The 16,611-nt window shown below is 42.5% G+C and overlaps 1 protein-coding gene across 2 annotated transcripts in view; it reads right to left on the reverse strand.

Moving 5' to 3' along the window:
* Positions 1-9,422, reverse strand: part of NEPRO (nucleolus and neural progenitor protein) — a 15,778-nt gene extending 6,356 nt beyond the window's left edge. Inside the window, exons 1-5 of one of the 2 annotated variants that reach the window (XM_024578054.3) lie at positions 9,232-9,422; positions 4,847-5,001; positions 2,169-2,248; positions 1,662-1,793; positions 766-843 (exon numbers count right to left, since the gene is read on the reverse strand). In XM_024578054.3, the coding sequence (XP_024433822.2) occupies positions 766-843; positions 1,662-1,793; positions 2,169-2,248; positions 4,847-5,001; positions 9,232-9,334 (548 nt within the window). In that variant the 5' untranslated portion in view covers positions 9,335-9,422. Of the gene's footprint in view, positions 1-765; positions 844-1,661; positions 1,794-2,168; positions 2,249-4,846; positions 5,002-8,789; positions 9,129-9,231 lie in introns of those variants that run through there. The other variant, XM_045185903.2, reaches the window with a different exon arrangement.
* Between the last annotated feature and the right edge of the window lie 7,189 nt (positions 9,423-16,611).

Here is a 16,611-nt window from a genome sequence, read left to right on the forward strand (position 1 = left end):
GACAATTTTGTTTGTTTTTAGTTTTAATTCGAACTACAGATCATCACCCCGAATGTCTAAAATGGCCGAAAACTGCTGTCTCTACAAATACGGGCAGATTCCGAGTCCAATTGTCTGTAGGGAGAAATGCAGGAGAAGGTGTCCGGTTTGCAGCCCGTACCAGTGTTCTTTACACCAACTAACTGTGCCGTAGAACGCAGGGTGTCTTTCCAGACCCCGTGCATTCTAGTCCCGAAGCAAAAGGGGCTCTGCATCACTCAGTTCTTGTTTGCAAGACACAGAAATGGCTCTAGTTAATAAAGCAGTAAAGGTGTTTAGAAAAAAAAAAAAAAACCTGGTATTTCAGGTGGGAAAAAACAAATCTGGAGCACATAAGGAAGGTCACGACCATTAAAAAGTAGAAACCTGGAGGCAGAAAGAAGTAATACAGCCTGCCCAGGAATACCTTCATTTTAAACGGGCCAGTGGCTGTATGATTAGGGCAACCACTTTTTAATTTTTCTAGTTGCTAATCCTAGGAATTCATTTGCTTAATTGTTTAGTGTTGAAGGGTCCCTTGGCTTCAGATTTAAAGCCTAACCTTTTGACATAACCTTCAACATTCAGCTTCCAAATCCACTCCACATAAACTCTGATCAAATGACACAGAGCGCCCGCAACTTCAGCATCCCATGGGAAAACACATTTGAAAAACAATGAGAGACCCAGGCTGAGTTAAAGAAATGAAAAAGAAGGGAAGGATTTCAAAGGTGTGTACATACATACCATAATCTGCTCACCAGCCCAACCATCACAAGGTTTAAAATAATGAATTCTTGCAAACCTAGGTGTTTCACAGTCAAGCTGGAGGATTAAGTTAAATTGGAAAATAAAACCAAAGTAATTTGGATTTTGTAAGTTACATTTATGAAGAACTAGATTGGAATGAAGAATTAATGTCTTAAAACATGTTCTATTTAACTCATGGAAATCTAAAAATAAAGTAACATGCCCTCTGCCAGAGGTCTCATTATGAAATTTAGTTTCTAAGGTTTAGTTTCTTTTTTGTGGTTTTTTATTTTTACTTTGTTTTTTTGTTGTTGTTCGTTGCTAAGGTTTGGTTTCTAAGATTAAGAATGTCTAACTGTCAGTGCCCTTAGGTAATATATACTAGAGAAAGGTAAGCTCTGGCAATGTCTCTATCAGGTAATTCCTGGGAAAAGAAGGTCAAGAAGCAGAATCTTGGGGTGGGGGGCAGCATAAGGGAACGAAAAGGTAATATAAAAAATACAATAAAGATGGAATAAAACACAAAAAGAAAAAAAAACAGAAAAATTTTAAGAATTCCCCACAGGGCCCTGGCCAGGTGGCTGCACCAAGAAGGTGGCAGGGCTGACTCCTGGTCAGGGCACTGCCGAGGCTGCGAGTGCACACAGCAGGCAACCAAGTGACGTGAGACATCAGTGTCTCTCTCCCTCTCTCCCTTTCTCTCCCCCTCCCTTTCCTCTCTCTAAAATCAATGAAACTTACCCTCAGGTGAGAATTTTTTAAAAAATAATAATTCCCATTGGTTATAACTCCTACAGACCCCAACCCGAGCTTTCAAACAGAAATACTCCTAAAGTTACCCAAACAATTCCACCTGAGGAGATGGTACAGTGTTTCAGCTGATTCAAGGATACAGGAAAGTCTTGCAGCAACAGTCCAACAAGCGAAGTAATAATTTACAGGCTCCCAAAATCTTCACCAGCACCAATTCTACCACTGGTTGGCTGGGGATGATACACACTTCGGTAGTTAAAGGCTGATTTGCACTGGAAAAGAAAAAAGAAAAGTACATTACTTTCATTATTAAACATAAAGCACTTACATAGCAGTTTTCAAGTGCAGAGCTGCTTTAAGCACAGTTTGAGTTAGTTCTGCTCCATAATGACTCACTGAAGTTTATGGACACTAATGTTTCAATATAATCTTATCATGTCCCAGATTTCAAGTCATGCCAGTCTCTCCCAGAAGCCAACAAAGGGAGATTGCCATAAATCCAGGTGCCCCTTATTAAAACAAAATTTGTAGAGCTGAGGTATGATTGGTTACATTCCAACATCAAGCAGGAAAAAAATCCAAAGGGAAATCACAGCAAGACATAGTCCCCACCACTAAGCCCGTCACAGAGCAACTGGACCACTTACTTGGAACAAAACAACTCAGTCAGATCTTGAATTGAACCCTCCAAGTTCATGTTTTTCAAACGTTTTAAACATTGTTCAACCTGAAAGGGGAAGAGCAGTTCAAATTCATGTGTATACAACACAGACAAGGCCACACATGTGACCAGCAAAGCTGGAAGTTCCATGACAACAATATATCTTGTCTACTTTATCTACCACTGTAACTCAGTACCGAGTACTGAGAAGGCATTTAACAGCGCTTCGTTATCCAAAAGAAAAAAAAGGTGAGGCCCATCCATTCAACAAAACGTGGTAAGAATTCCGTAGCCCTCACACAGTCCTCACAAAGGGCGTGCAGGGGCGACGTCCGGACTGAAGGACGGTCACGGATACTGGCAGAGGCAGTGCCTTATTAGAGCTGCGTCTGTGCTATAGACACTCCCCGTCTCGGATTCTCGCTTGGCAGGATGCTTTCCAGAGCAGTGGAGGCAACAATCCCTAAATTCTCTGCGGTCAGCTCTGATCATTTTTTAATTCTGGACACCATCCTTTGAGAGCAGTATTGACAACCCAAGACAGTAAAGCTACTGGGAAACATAGTAAGTGAACTATGGTTCAAAAAAGGGGAGGGGACAGATTTTTGAGTTTGGCAAGGAAGAGAGAACATGGAGGACCATGGGAACAGTCTTTATATACTCTTAAGTACTGTCACACAGAAGAAGAATAAAGACTATTTTCTATGCTCCGTTGGGGGAACATTAGAGTGAAGCTAACTGCAATATCTAGCTGTTGAAGGTAGAAAAAAGGAATCTTGAAGTAGATGGAAGTTCTTTGTAAACTGTGATATGTTAAGCAGATGGAAGGCAGTAGCGGTAACAATGATAGTTGCTGCAGCAGCAGGAAGCATGGCCCCTGTTCTAAGGGTGGAAAGGAACATAAAACATGTACACAGATACCTGTACTGCAACACAGACTGTGCCAAATGCCATAATCAAGGGAGGCCCAGAGAGCCAAGAATCACAAAAAACAGGAGTTCAACTTCACTAATCAGAAGAATGCAACTGAAAATGAGATTACCACGAGAAACACTCATGTTACCCCTTGGGAAGAAGTTGCTACTTCTGGGAAGGCTTGAAATGGGAATTAGAGGAGGAGAAGGCCTTTAACAGAGAGTGATGGAAGGACCACACACACAGGACCAGGTAAGCAAAGGCTCAGGTGAGGGAAAAAACATGGTGAGGACTTGTGAAGAATTCAAGTTGCCCGGAGTATAAAGCAGCTGAAGGCAAGAGAGAACTAGGAAAACTGAAGTGGACAGACCACGGAGGATCTTGTAAGCCAAACTAAGACTTTTGGTCTTTATTCATGAGGCAATGGAGAACCACTAAAATTCAAAGCTGTGTTTTAGGATGATTAATCTGATTTACTTTACAGAATATGTTAAGATGAAGGAAAGATCAGTTAGAATAGCAAGACAATTAAAAGTTGACAAGGTCAAAAAAAGATGCAGCCAGAACTAAAAGAATGGACTAGATGCAGAGATAGTTTGGAATGATCGATTGACTAGACGGCAGAGCTACACAAAAGCAGAGAAAAAGGACCAAATTCTTCTGACTGGATATGACTCACAACGTGGAATCCAGGAGGAAACATGTATTCAAACTGGAATTAAAGACTCAGAAAGAGATAAGTTGCCCAGACACAAAACTAAGGGAAACACCATGATCCCAAATCTTTGATGAAGAAATCATCTTTTTTACCTTAACTAAAGTAGAAAATTAACCAGAGAACATCAACCTGTGAGTTTAGAGACTGTGTGTTGTTCTCCCCTGTATACGAAGTACCAAGCACAGTGTCTGACACATAGAAAGTCATGAAAAATACTTGCAGAATAGAAGGAGTCAATGAATGAGAATATAAAGAACCCAGCTTAGGAGGCTTAGTTGTAGCTCCAAAAATTTTGTCTTCAACTCTAAAAATTACATGAAACCACTTTATACAGCTTGTTATACACCCATTTACTCTAATATGTTACCAAGTAGATTATTTGTCCCACAATAAATAAACTTGATGCTTTTTAGGATTTTAGGATTTTGACCATGCCCGGGATATTATTTCTTTTTTTAAAAGATTTTATTTACTGGGGTGGGGTGGAGGGATGGGGAGAAAAGGCATACAACTGTAATTGAATAACAATAAAAATTTTTTTTAAAGATGTTATTTATTTATTTATTTATTTATTTATTTATTTTAAAGAGAGGGAAGGGAGGGAGAAAAGAGGGAGAGAAACATCAATGCGTGGTTGCCTCTCACATGCTCCCTACTTGGGGACCTGGCCCACAACCCAGGCATGTGCCCTGACTGGGAGTCGAACCGGTGACTCTTTGGTTCATGGGCCAGCACTCAATCCACTGAACTACACCAGGCAGGGCAGGAAATTATTTCTTAATTTAACACTTTGTCTTGATCAAATCACTATATCCTAGAACTGGGCAAAGCCACTGTAACTTATTACAGATTGTATAAATGAAAAACGCTTTTCATAAAAATTACACACTGGAAACAAAACTGGGAAAAAATTAAAGTTCCTTTAAGTCATAAGTAATTCACTCAGTTCCCATAAATAACAAAATATTAGGTAGTGTGATCTCTATCTTCATCAAGTAAACATGCTGAGTCTCAAGCACCGGGCTTCTTACCTGTTTCAGGGCCAAGTGAGGCTTGTGGCGGCCCATTCTGTTGTGATTGCTGTAAAGGACTGCACATAACACGTCGGTTTCCGCATCTAAGGTCTGGCTCTTCAGTGACAGCGTAACAAGAGAGCACTCTTTGATTACAGCTGCAACACAAAGGCCTAAAGCAGAGAACTTTAGTAAGATTAATATGCATTAAGTGTGTTATATAAAAATACACTGAAAGAAGCATCTTTCCTTTTTTGTTTTAAAACAGCGACTTTCAACTTCTTTCATCTCATGGCACACATAAACTAATTACTAAAATTATGCAGCACACCAAAAAAATATGTTTTTTGTGGATCTGACAAAAAAATAAGATATAATTTTGATTCACTCACACCGGACAGCTATCGTTGTGTTGGCTTTTTATTTTTTTTATTTGACAATCTAAAGCAAAAGAGGTCAGCGCCCCTGACTGACTAGTCAGGTATTGCGTGTTTTAAAAATTCTTGCGGCACACCAGCGTGCTTGCCACAGCACACTGGCTGAAAATTGCTATTTTAAAGGAATCAAGAACAAATAAATAACCAGCCTTAACTGTAAAGATGTAGTTAATGATTCTAAGTATGTGAGAAGTTGGGAAATGGTGACAGATGATATAAAGTCCGGGAATCAAGAGAATGTCTGTTAAACGAGTGTGAGTACCTTTGCATCACATTTGTATGATTTTAATCCTTCACAGGAATGCTTTTCAGTCATTTGGTGCACTCTTAACATCTTAAGTACCTTGAAGGTGAGGCACATGTTGTATAGTTCTCTGAATCCCCCATTTTGTTATGCACAAAAGCAAGACGGAATGGATAAATTCATGCTCTTTAAAGTCAAAGATACTGTACTTGGGTACCACTTTAAAATAAGATTAAGGGAAACTAGCATGGAAACTGGAAATTACTTGATGAATGCCTGACTGAATACGGGCTCAGCTTTAGGAAGAGGTAACTGCTTCCAAGTCAGAAAAGCTGTGTTCTGACCCTGGCCAGGTGGTACAGCTGATTGGAGCATCGTCCCAAACACCAAAAGGTTGCAGGTTCAGTTCCCAGTCAGGGCATATACCTAGGACTTGGGTTCTATCCCAGGTGGGGGCACACAGCAGAGACAACCGATCGATGTCTCTCTCTCTCTCTCTAAAATCAATAAACATGGCTGGTGTAGTTTACTGGATTGAGTGCAGGCTGCAAACTGTTGCACCCACTGACGCAAGAAACAGATGTTCGGAGACTTTCAGGACGTTTACAGAGATGTTACTTTAATGGCCAACTCTTTTAACCTGCGCAGGGGCGGACTCTCGATGTGTCCCGGAGACACTTGCTCAGAAGAGCTGCAGATGAGAGCCGCGCCAAACGCTCACAGGCTAGCTCTTTTATACAGTGAGAAGCAAGCAAGCAAGTTACAAAAGCAGGAGTTGCTGTTATCTCTGCATAGCTCTGAGCTCTGGAGGAGTTTTGCTCTGGGTTCAGGAGGAACTATCTGTCTGTCTCCTGTTGATAAGCTTATTTCAGATGACGATTTGTTTCTCTTCCTTATCCATTCTAGTGACCTTCAAGAGGTTTTCTGCTTAGCAATGCTTATAATTGTCTAGCTCTCAACACAAACCAAACGGTTGCCAATTCCATTCCCAGTCAGGGCACAAGCCTGGGTTTGGGGCTAGGTCCCCAGTAGGGGGCGCACAAGAGGCAACCAGACATTGATGATTCTCTCCTTCTCATTCTCATTCTCTTCCCCCTCTCTAAAAATGAATAATTAAAATCTTAAAAAAATAAATTAAAAAAGTTTAAAAAAAGGAAAAAATCAATAAACATGTCCTAGGATGATTTAAAAAAGTACTAAAAAAGAAAAAAACAGCTGTGTGTTCTGTATGGCTCTAAGGACAGACAGCACTACCATCCTGGATGGAAGTAACACAAAGGCAGATTTCTACACACTTGCTTTTGTCCCAACTACATGAGATGAGAATGGGTTGCCTTGGGGTTGGGAAGTGAGTTGATGAATTTCCACACCTGACAGGAATCCTGTTAAGGAATTTCTGAAGAGGAAGGAAGATAATCTGTAAACTGCATAGGACACACGGATGTGGAGGAGAATGTGATGGGTTAAAAGCATTTGCTACTAATAACAGCAACTATCATTTAAGTGTGTGTTTACCGTATCAGGCACTGTTCCAAATGCTTTACCTATGACATTAACTTTCATTCCTCAAAATAAGCCGAAGAGGCAAGTACTGTTTTTATCCTCACATGAAAATGAGTTGAGGCACAAAAAGGGTAGACCAGCGATTTTCAACTAGTGTGTCAGAATTTTTTTAGTTGTATTTTATTGTTTATGCTGTTACGCCTGTCCCCACCTCCACCCAGTCCCCCTCTCCCTCAGGCAATCCCCACGCCATTGTCCGTGTCTGTGGATCATGCATAGTTGTTCTTTAGCTAATCAATTCCCTCACCTTCTCTCATCCAGTCTCCCCACACACCCCTCAAAGGCTGATAGTCTGTTCCATGTATCTATGCTTATGTTTCTATTTTGATCATTAGTTTGTTCATTTATTTTGTTCATTAGAGTCCATATATAGAGATCATACGGTATTTGTCTTTCACTGACTGGCTTATTTCATTTAGCATAATAGTCTCCAGGTCCATCCAGGCTGCCAAAAAAGGTTAAGAGGTCCTTCTTTTTTAATGCTGTGTAGTACCCCGCTGTGTAAATGTACCACACCTTTTTCACCCACTCATCTCCTGGGGGGCACTTATGTGGTCTCCAGACCTTGGCTATTGTAAATAACGCTGCTGTGAACACAGCAGTGCCTATATTCTTTTGAATTGATGTTTCAGGATTCTTAGGATATATTCCCAGAAGTGGAATTGCTGGATCAAAAGGCGGGTCCATTTTTAATTTTTTGAGGAAACTCCATGCTGTTTTTCCATAGTGGCTGCACTAGTACACTCACAGCAACGGCATACCAGAGTTCCCTTTTCTCCACGTCCTCAGAGCAAGAAATTTTAAAACATGCAATACCCGACAATTTAGTCAGAGGCACTGACCTCTCTTCCCTTATATAGTTAAATAAAAAAATAACAAAAGCCAACACAACAGCTGCCCAGTGTGAATGAATCAAAGTTATACCTATTTTTGCCAGATCAGCAAAAAATACGTATTTTTGGTGTGCCACAGAATTTCTGTAATTAGTTTATGCATGCCACGAGATGAAAAAGGTTGAAAACCACTGGGTTAGACAATGACAATTCCCAGCAAAGGGAAGAGACACAATTCAAACTTGGGCAATCTGGCTACTATGCCCCAATGCCTACAAATGTCAACACCATCAGACACTGGTACAACACTTTAAGAGCACTCTCCCCTATACTAGACTTACGGGGTGATCACTTCCTAAGTTACATAAATGTCTAATCATTTACGGTACACCTGAAACTAATATAGTATGTCAACTGTAATTGAAAATTTAAAAGAAAATGTTAAGCTCATCTGCCACTATGTATTCTGCCAAGTACTTTTTCCAAGTTTGTTTTTAACTATAAATATTGATGTTTGACATATTAATTTTTAAAATTCTGTGTGGTCAAAAATAAATGCTTATGTCTATTCTAAATACAGTCAGTGACCTAATTTTAAAACCAATATCGGGGCACACTGCCAAAATTATGCAATCGTTCATTTTGCATGCATTGCTTGAGTGCCTACTGTGTGCCAGGTACTGTACTAGTTTCTGGGTATATAATCATGAACTAGAATCACATAGGGTGATTACAGAGCAGAATATTTAAATTGAAACTACCTCACAAAACTAGATTGACTGTTGTAATTATACATCGTAACTTGTTGGATATTACCAATAAAAACATAGAGATGAGCATCATTAGATGCTCCCAACAGCGGGTGATGGGTAGGGAGGACTAACCCCATTTTACAAATGAGGAACCAGAGGCCCAGAAAGATCGCGGGTTGAGTCCCGAGTGCCTAAGCGGCCCCCTCCGGCCGCGCCCAGGCAGAGGTCGGAAACTGACGGAAGGTGAAGCGGGCTCCGGGGGCCCGAGAGAGCACAGGGTTCCCACGCAGCACTCGTCCGTGACGCCAGCCGCGTGCGCCTCTCTCCTCCCCCTCCGCACGGGGCTGGGCCCTGGGGCGGGCCCTGCGGTAGCCGCCGCTGGTCACGGAGAGGCTGCGAAACCATAAGCCGTCCAAGACCCCTCGGCAAACTCTGCGCCCGGCATTCGCTCCGACGACCCCGCACCCCTTCCCAGCGGCCCCGGCCCAGGAAGTCCCGCCCTCCGCGCACGTGCACCGCCCCGGCCTGACGCCACCTCCAAAACGTCGGTCGGTGCGCAGGCTGCCTCACTCACCCAAGGACTCGCCGGGGTCCTGTACTGTCACTGCGCTGCTGCTCCCCGCCTTGGGGATTCTCACGCGGTTCCACGGCTCCGGGCCCTGCAGCACCGCAGCCATCCTGCGAGGCGGGGAGGGGCCGGGAGAGGCGGAGCTGGGCGAGACCCGGTGGTGCCTCGGAAGGAGGGTTGAGGAGACGTGACCAAGTCTACGCGGGGGAGGGGGGAGGGAGCTGGGGCGGGGCCAGGGGCGGGGCCCTCACGGCCTCAAGGACAGAACCCAGTGAACTAGGAAGGACCGAGGTACCCACCAAAAACCTGGACGCTTCATTTGGGAAAGTGTGGGGGAGGAAAGCCCTATCCTGAAACTACCCAACCAGAATCTCGGAAGTGGGGTGAGGAATCTGCATTTTTTTTTATGCTTACCTACAGGGGTTTTTAAGGCACAACCAAGTTTGGAACTACGATATTGAAGGCATTTTACAGATGTGGAAACTGAGGCCGAGAGTTCAATTGGTGTATGCATCCCCCAAGTCTGCCTCAGACCTTAGGGGAAAAAGGAAGAAATGAAATAAAGAGGGTTATGCAAAGTGTAGATTCATAACACAGGAGTGATGTACTTTGAGATAGTCAAGTCTCCTCTGTCTTGAGCAATAGCAAAACCGCAATCACATCAAAGAAACTTGGAAGCTGGCTATCAATTCCACCCTTAATATCCAAGACTAGACAGTATTCCAAGCTCTGCTGATCCTCACCTCATTATTATCTTTTAAATAGTTCATTTATCTTCAATCACACTGATACCGCCTCACTTAAGTAGTTAAGACTCCCACAGTAATGTATTAGAGAGGCAGTTTGTGGGTAAAGACACTGCCAAGGTTCCAATTAAAGCTCTCCATTTACTGGCCCTGTGATCTCAGAAAAGTTACTTAATTCCCCCAAACCTTAGTATTCCTATAGTAAAATGAAAATAGTAATAGTCTCTACCTCACAGACTTGTAAATGCATTAGAACAGTGCCTGGCATAGAAACATTTGCCAGAATTGATATTGTTGATACTACTTCTAATGTTTAATACAAGTAGCATTGTCTTACTGGAACACTTCCTATTCCCTGTGTGTGCCTTGCACTCATTAACTTCTCTACCTGGACCGTCCTTCTGAAACACAATCTCCCTTCTTCAGCTCTAGTATCATCTCCTCTGGGTAATTCTTCCTGAACATTCCTTCCCCACTCCACATCTTGATACAGAGACCCTTTTATGTACTACAGTGTCTTTTATGTACTACTGCTGTATTAGCTTCCTATTGCTGCTATAACAAATTACTACAAACGTCGTCACTTACAACAATACAGTCATATTACTGTATTGAAGGTCAGAAGTCCAAAATCAACCTCACTGGACCAGTCAACAGGGCTGGTTGTTTCCGGAGGTTCTAGTGGAGAATTCACTTCCTTGCTTTTTCTAGCTTCTAGAAACCACCTGCATTTCTTGGTTCATGTCTCCATCCTCCATTTTCAAACTCCGTAGTATAGCATCTTCCAGTCTCCTTCCACCCTCTGTCTCATCCTCCTGCCCGCCTCCCTCCTAAAAGGACTTTAGTGATTACGTTGAGCCCACCAAATTAATGGGATAACCTCCCCATCTCAGAATCTTTAACTTAATCATATCTATAAGATCTGTTTTGTAATGTAAAGTAATATATTCACAGATTCTGGGGATTAGGATGTGGACATTATTGGGGGGGCATTATTCAGACTACCACAGACTCACACAACTTACCTCATTTTATTGTGTTAATTTGAACGTCTCCTCTAGTGGCCTGGGAGTTCACTGAAGGCAGCACTGTCAGCATGGGTTACTGACCTCTGTATCTCAATGCTTTGCTCAGAGCCTGGCAAAGCTCAAGTGTAGTAGGACCTCAGTAAATTCCACAACTTTATTGAGGTATAATTGGTATGCAAAGGACAGCACATACTGAATGTGTATAATTTCCCAAGTTTATCAATATTCACTGACTGAATAAGAGACTAGGTGATGCTTGAATAGAATTTTTGAAGGCTGAATAAGATTTTCCCAGGCAGATAAGGGAAGAAGGACCTTGCTGGCAGAGAGGTAGTACTCAACATGGGCTGGGAGACACACAAGTGCTGGATCGGTATTGCTGGAGCGTGGCGTGTGCTGAGGGATAAAGCTGGGAGTAGTGGTGTCAGGTCACGGGCAGAGTTTGGATTTTCCCCTGAAAGCTGGTGGTTCCTGAACCTGGCTGATCAGAGTTTCCTGGATAGCTTTTAAAAATAGAGTTTCTCAGGCCCCACTTTGGAAATTCATATTCATTAGGTCTTACTAGGGCTCTAATCTGTGATATTTAAAAGATTCTTGTAATGGTGGGCAGGGTTGGGGGGCCCTTGGTGTAGGTAATGAAGGAGTCACTGAGTCTTAGGCAGGGCGACTTCAGTCACCTTGTACCAGAGGAAGAGCACACTGGAGAACGGATGTTAAAAAGATGGGGCTCAGTGGATTGAGCACCAGACTGTGGACTGAAAGGTCGCCAGATTAATTCCCAGTCAGGGCACATGCCTCGGGTTGTGGGCCATGGATGTTTCCCTCTTTCTCCGTCCATTCACCTGCTGTCTAAAAATAAATAAATAAAATCTATTTAAAAAAGAAAGAGAGGAGGCTGGAGGTAAGTAGTGTGATGCAAGACATCATGAGGGCCTGAATTTAAACAATGGCACTGAAGACGGACAGTATGACTTATTTAGATGTCTGTGTTTAGATATTCGGGTATCTAGTATGACTTCCAGATTTTTACCTTGAGTTTGAGAGGTGGCATTCAAAAGAACGGATTTAGGCAGGGACAATGAGATAACTTCTGATATGCTGGGTTTGAGATTGCCCGTGGGCTGTCTATAAGAATATGTCTGATTCACCAGGTAAATAAATGGGACTGTAGCCCAAAGGGCAATTACAAAGAGAGGATGTAGAGGTGGTGAATATAGGATGTTTTAAAAGCTTGCATATGGTAATAGTGAGATGCAGGATCAAGCAGGGTGTGGAGGGTATTGTTTTGTTTTGTTCTGATTTTAAGGATAGTATATCAGTCAGGGTCCTAGCAGGTAAACAGAACCAGTAGGAGAGATAGATAGATAGATAGATAACAGATAGATGATGTTAAGGGGTTTATTGAAAGAAATTGGCTTACATGATTGTGGGGATTGGAGGATAGTCCAGTCTCAGACCTGCAGGGCAGGCAATCAGGAAGAGCAGGCTGGAAACTCTCAGGAGGGGTCCTGATGCTGTCCACAGTGGGATTTCTCTTCCTCTTTCCTGTCCTCAGGCAAACCTCAGTTCTGTTCTTCAGGCTTTTAAAACTGATAATATCAGGCTCACCCAAATTACCCCAAATAATCTCTTTGACACTGAGTCAACTGATTGTTGCTCATAATTACATCTTCGGAATACCTTTACAGCAACACCTAGACCACAATTCAATTGAATAACTACAGCCTAGCCAAACTGACACATAAAACTGACCAGCAGAGACAGGAGATCATTTGGTCACACATGTAGGCTAAGGGAAAAGAGCCAAAACAGTGAGAGAAGATGGGCATACTAAAGAAATAAAGGGGAGGGAATTGATGGAGCAAGACTCATTACTTATTCAATAAACTATTTGAGCATCAGCTGTGCGCCAGGCACCATACTGGGTCCCAGAGGAGATGAACAGGGATGGCATCCGGTGCTTAGATGGAGGGGTTGACTTAAACTTTGAAAACCCTTTTCTTTCTCTGAGCCAGAAGAATATTAAAGATGACCCTAGATGTGGATGACTGGGGTGGAGTAATGGATAGATGAGGGAGCCCCCAAAAAGAGAGCTTCTATTTTGTCACTGGAGGCGGATCTGTGACCACTGCCAAGAGTGGAGGGCAGGGCGATGGGGTTCTGGTGAGCAGTGGGTATTCAAAATCAGAGCTTTCTTGAACTGAGGGATGTGGAAGACGCATGAGCTACATACGTTAGACAGAAAGTCGGGCTTTCGGGCCACGCTCTAAAATTTCCTGGTCTGCAGAGAAGACTGCCACAGACACAAATGAACGTTAAATGTATAAAACCTTGTCTACCTCACCAGTGATTCAAGAATATAGGTTAAAATAATTTAGAGGTACTGCCAAATATACAAAGAGTAAAAAGCATGTCCCATGTTATTAGGCTTTAGACACAGTTTTAGATAAGAAGCGATTCTTTGTCATTATCATCACAGAAAGAGAAAATGATACTTTGTTCACACAGTGAATCAGTTGTTGTCTAATATGTCGGCAGTAGAATTCTTTTTCCCCGCAAATCTTACATAAAGATCAAAAACATAAACAAAACAAAAGAACCAGTAAAAGCAGAATTCCCGTGGATAAGGATGGATGTAGAACATAGGGCGCTCCCACTGAGGCCTCCTACCCAGGCTCCCAGAGGTGGCACATAAAACACTTTCTACGGGTAGTTTGGAACTCACTGTTGTAAATAAGTAAATATGTATTGATATGAACAATTTTTGGTGATACAGTATTTTTAAAAGCAGTTTAGAAAACTGTTCGGACAATGTGATTCCATGAAAAACTGAGAAAAAAATCAGGAAGGATCTAAATGGAAGTGCTAACAATGATTGTCTTTCCAGCAGTAGGATGGATCTTTTTTTGCCATAAGCTTATTTGTATTTTCTATTTAAAGGGGAAAAAAATGTGTATTGCCACTGTAATGAGAAAAAAAATTTTATGCCAAAATTGTGATGCCAAAGTCTTAGGATTGTGTATGTGTGTGTGTGCACCAATATACTCAATGACAAATACGTCTGGCCCATCGGCTGTGGAATCTGAGCTTCAATTCCACCCTTCTATATTTTTGTGATTCTGTGCCTGGGACTTTGCAAAAAACCCCATCGTCTTTGACAACTGGTAGTTATACCAATATGGACCACTAGAGGGCGGCTGGAAGGCCGGAGAGGAGAGAAAGCACTTGTTCCTTCTTGTTTGCTCCCTTATTAGGAGTGTCTAGCGGGGCAGCAGCTTTTCATCTCAGGTAATAGCAGCTGGTTGTAGTCCCTAACTCTTTCTGACACACTCGCAGAACTATTTTACCCTTCAGAGGTATTATCAGCAACTGGATGGTGTTCTGCCCTCAAAAATCTGGGTCCCAATTCTGCAGATCCCTTCCTCCAAAAGTCTAAATTCTGATAACCCCAAACTCTGTTCCTCGTTTCCCCGGCTCCAGAGGTTATATGGAACTCTTTTCAGCAGTTATCTCTGTGTTACCTCAGAGCTGCTTGTGTGCTTTTCAGTTCTTAAACATCTATCTAACCGATTCCTCATATTAATTTTTCTCTGCTAAGGTACTTAGTATGATCCTGCTATACTAATGGACTCTGATACAGTACTTGGAGTGAGAAGTAGTCCTGGGAAACAGCCCCTCAAAATGAGATTCTGAGGTTGGTTTGGCCATGTCCTGAGCTTTGAGTACAGCAGTGATCTCCTTTTCAAGGGGAAATGGGATATGAGAAATCAGCTATGCTGTGACATAGTGCTTGAGTTTGAGGGTGATGAAAGGCGTTCTGGAGCCCTAGAGAGACCAGATGACTACTAGGCTACCAGAAGTAGCAATGACGCTTCTGAGTGCACTTGCAGTGTCTACGAATAATGATGAGCTCAGATCTTTAACTCTTAGCTCAAGTCATAGAGAATCAGAGAGCTTTTATGGTGGCCCTAAAAGAATTACTTGTTTCTTATAGCTGCAGGGCTCACCTTGACCCAAAATTTAATTCTGTGGGCTGCAGAATTCCAACCTAAATTGAATCCATAAATTGCAAGTCTTGTGTGTGAAAGTTAGGGCATTGACTGGTAATAAGGAATCAGAAACTTGGAATAGGAAGTAATCTAGCCTGACTTGGGAAAAGTTGAAAATCTTGAAGCAACCTGCCTACTTGTACCTGAGGAGACTTGTGTGAAGGCCCTGTAATAACCTCAAAACCCATCCGAGCCACTTCTCAAAACCTCTGGAGCTATAACTCGAGTCAGATCTCAGTTTGCTCCAGGGAGACAAGTACAATGGCATGAAGATAGTTTATATTCTAAAACGTTGTTAATTTTTATTGACAGGAACTGAAGTAATCATGGATCTTCAGGTTACTAGACTAAAGAGGACAATATTTTTTTTTAAAATGGATTAGACCATATATGTGTGTGTGTGTGTGTACACACACACACATACATACATGGGTCATCATATGAGTTACTAGAGGCTCTTGCAGTGTGTCTAATAGTTTTCTTTGTTGATTGACACTTGAACTCAGCTATAGCCTATATTCAGTGATTGTAAGACACTAGCATTTTCCTGGCATAGTGTAGAAGAAGGAACCCAAAGGCTCAGGGAGGTTGGAATGATGGAGTGAATATATAATCTGCGATCGGCACACCTATCCACCTACCTACCCCTAACCATGTCCTCTGAGAGGTCGCTCCCTGCACTGAGGCCCTGAGAAATGCATTAATGAGGGGCCACCTGTCTCCTCACAGCGTTCTATGACACTATCTTCTGTAGGCTAGGGGGATGATAGCAAATACCAACTATTGAAATTGGCTCGCTGATTTCAGCAGAGATGATGGGAATCCAGAATGACAAAGGCAAGTGACAGCAAGTAACTAAGAGAGACAAGATTGGTGCATTTACTGTAATAGGCAATAGTGACAAAATGGTAGCCAATAGTTTTGGCTAACATGGATCTTTAGTAGTGGCTAATCGATCACAGTATCTGTAGGACTTGAGTACATTGCAGGCCATTAAAATATTACTTCATCATTACGGCAGGAGCCAGAAACCTAATTGAGCACCAAAATGGATAGACGTGACTTCTTACTCAATCTCTAGGCTTAAACAACAGAGACTCCTTTAACAGATCAGAAAGATGCTCATAGCTGTCATTCACAGTAACAGAATTTTGAGAACACGTGTTATCCATGTATCAGTTATCTATTGCTTGTTAACCATTGACAACTTAGTGACTTAAAATAATCATTGCAGTGCTTACAGGTGTGAGGTCAGGCATTTCGGCAGGAATGACCTGTTTCCCCTCCACACGCTGTTGGCTGGGAGTGTGGCTGGATCCACAGGACCCAAGATGGCCGTCACTCACAAGTCTTGCATTCCCTGCCCCCCCCCCGGGGGTGACTCAAATGGCTGAGGGTGCGCTGGGAGGGCCAGATCTCTCTTCTCATGGCATTAGCTGGCCTCACACCTGTCTGGGCCTTGGTTCTCCTTTCTGTGGCTTCTGTCTCCATGTGGTGTGTCTTCCTCCAGCGCCTGTCTCTCCATATAGAAACACTCATCCATAGAATAACGTGAACTTCTTT

This window comes from Desmodus rotundus, chromosome 2 (genome assembly GCF_022682495.2).
Source record: "Desmodus rotundus isolate HL8 chromosome 2, HLdesRot8A.1, whole genome shotgun sequence".
NCBI classification, from domain to species: Eukaryota; Metazoa; Chordata; class Mammalia; order Chiroptera; family Phyllostomidae; genus Desmodus; species Desmodus rotundus.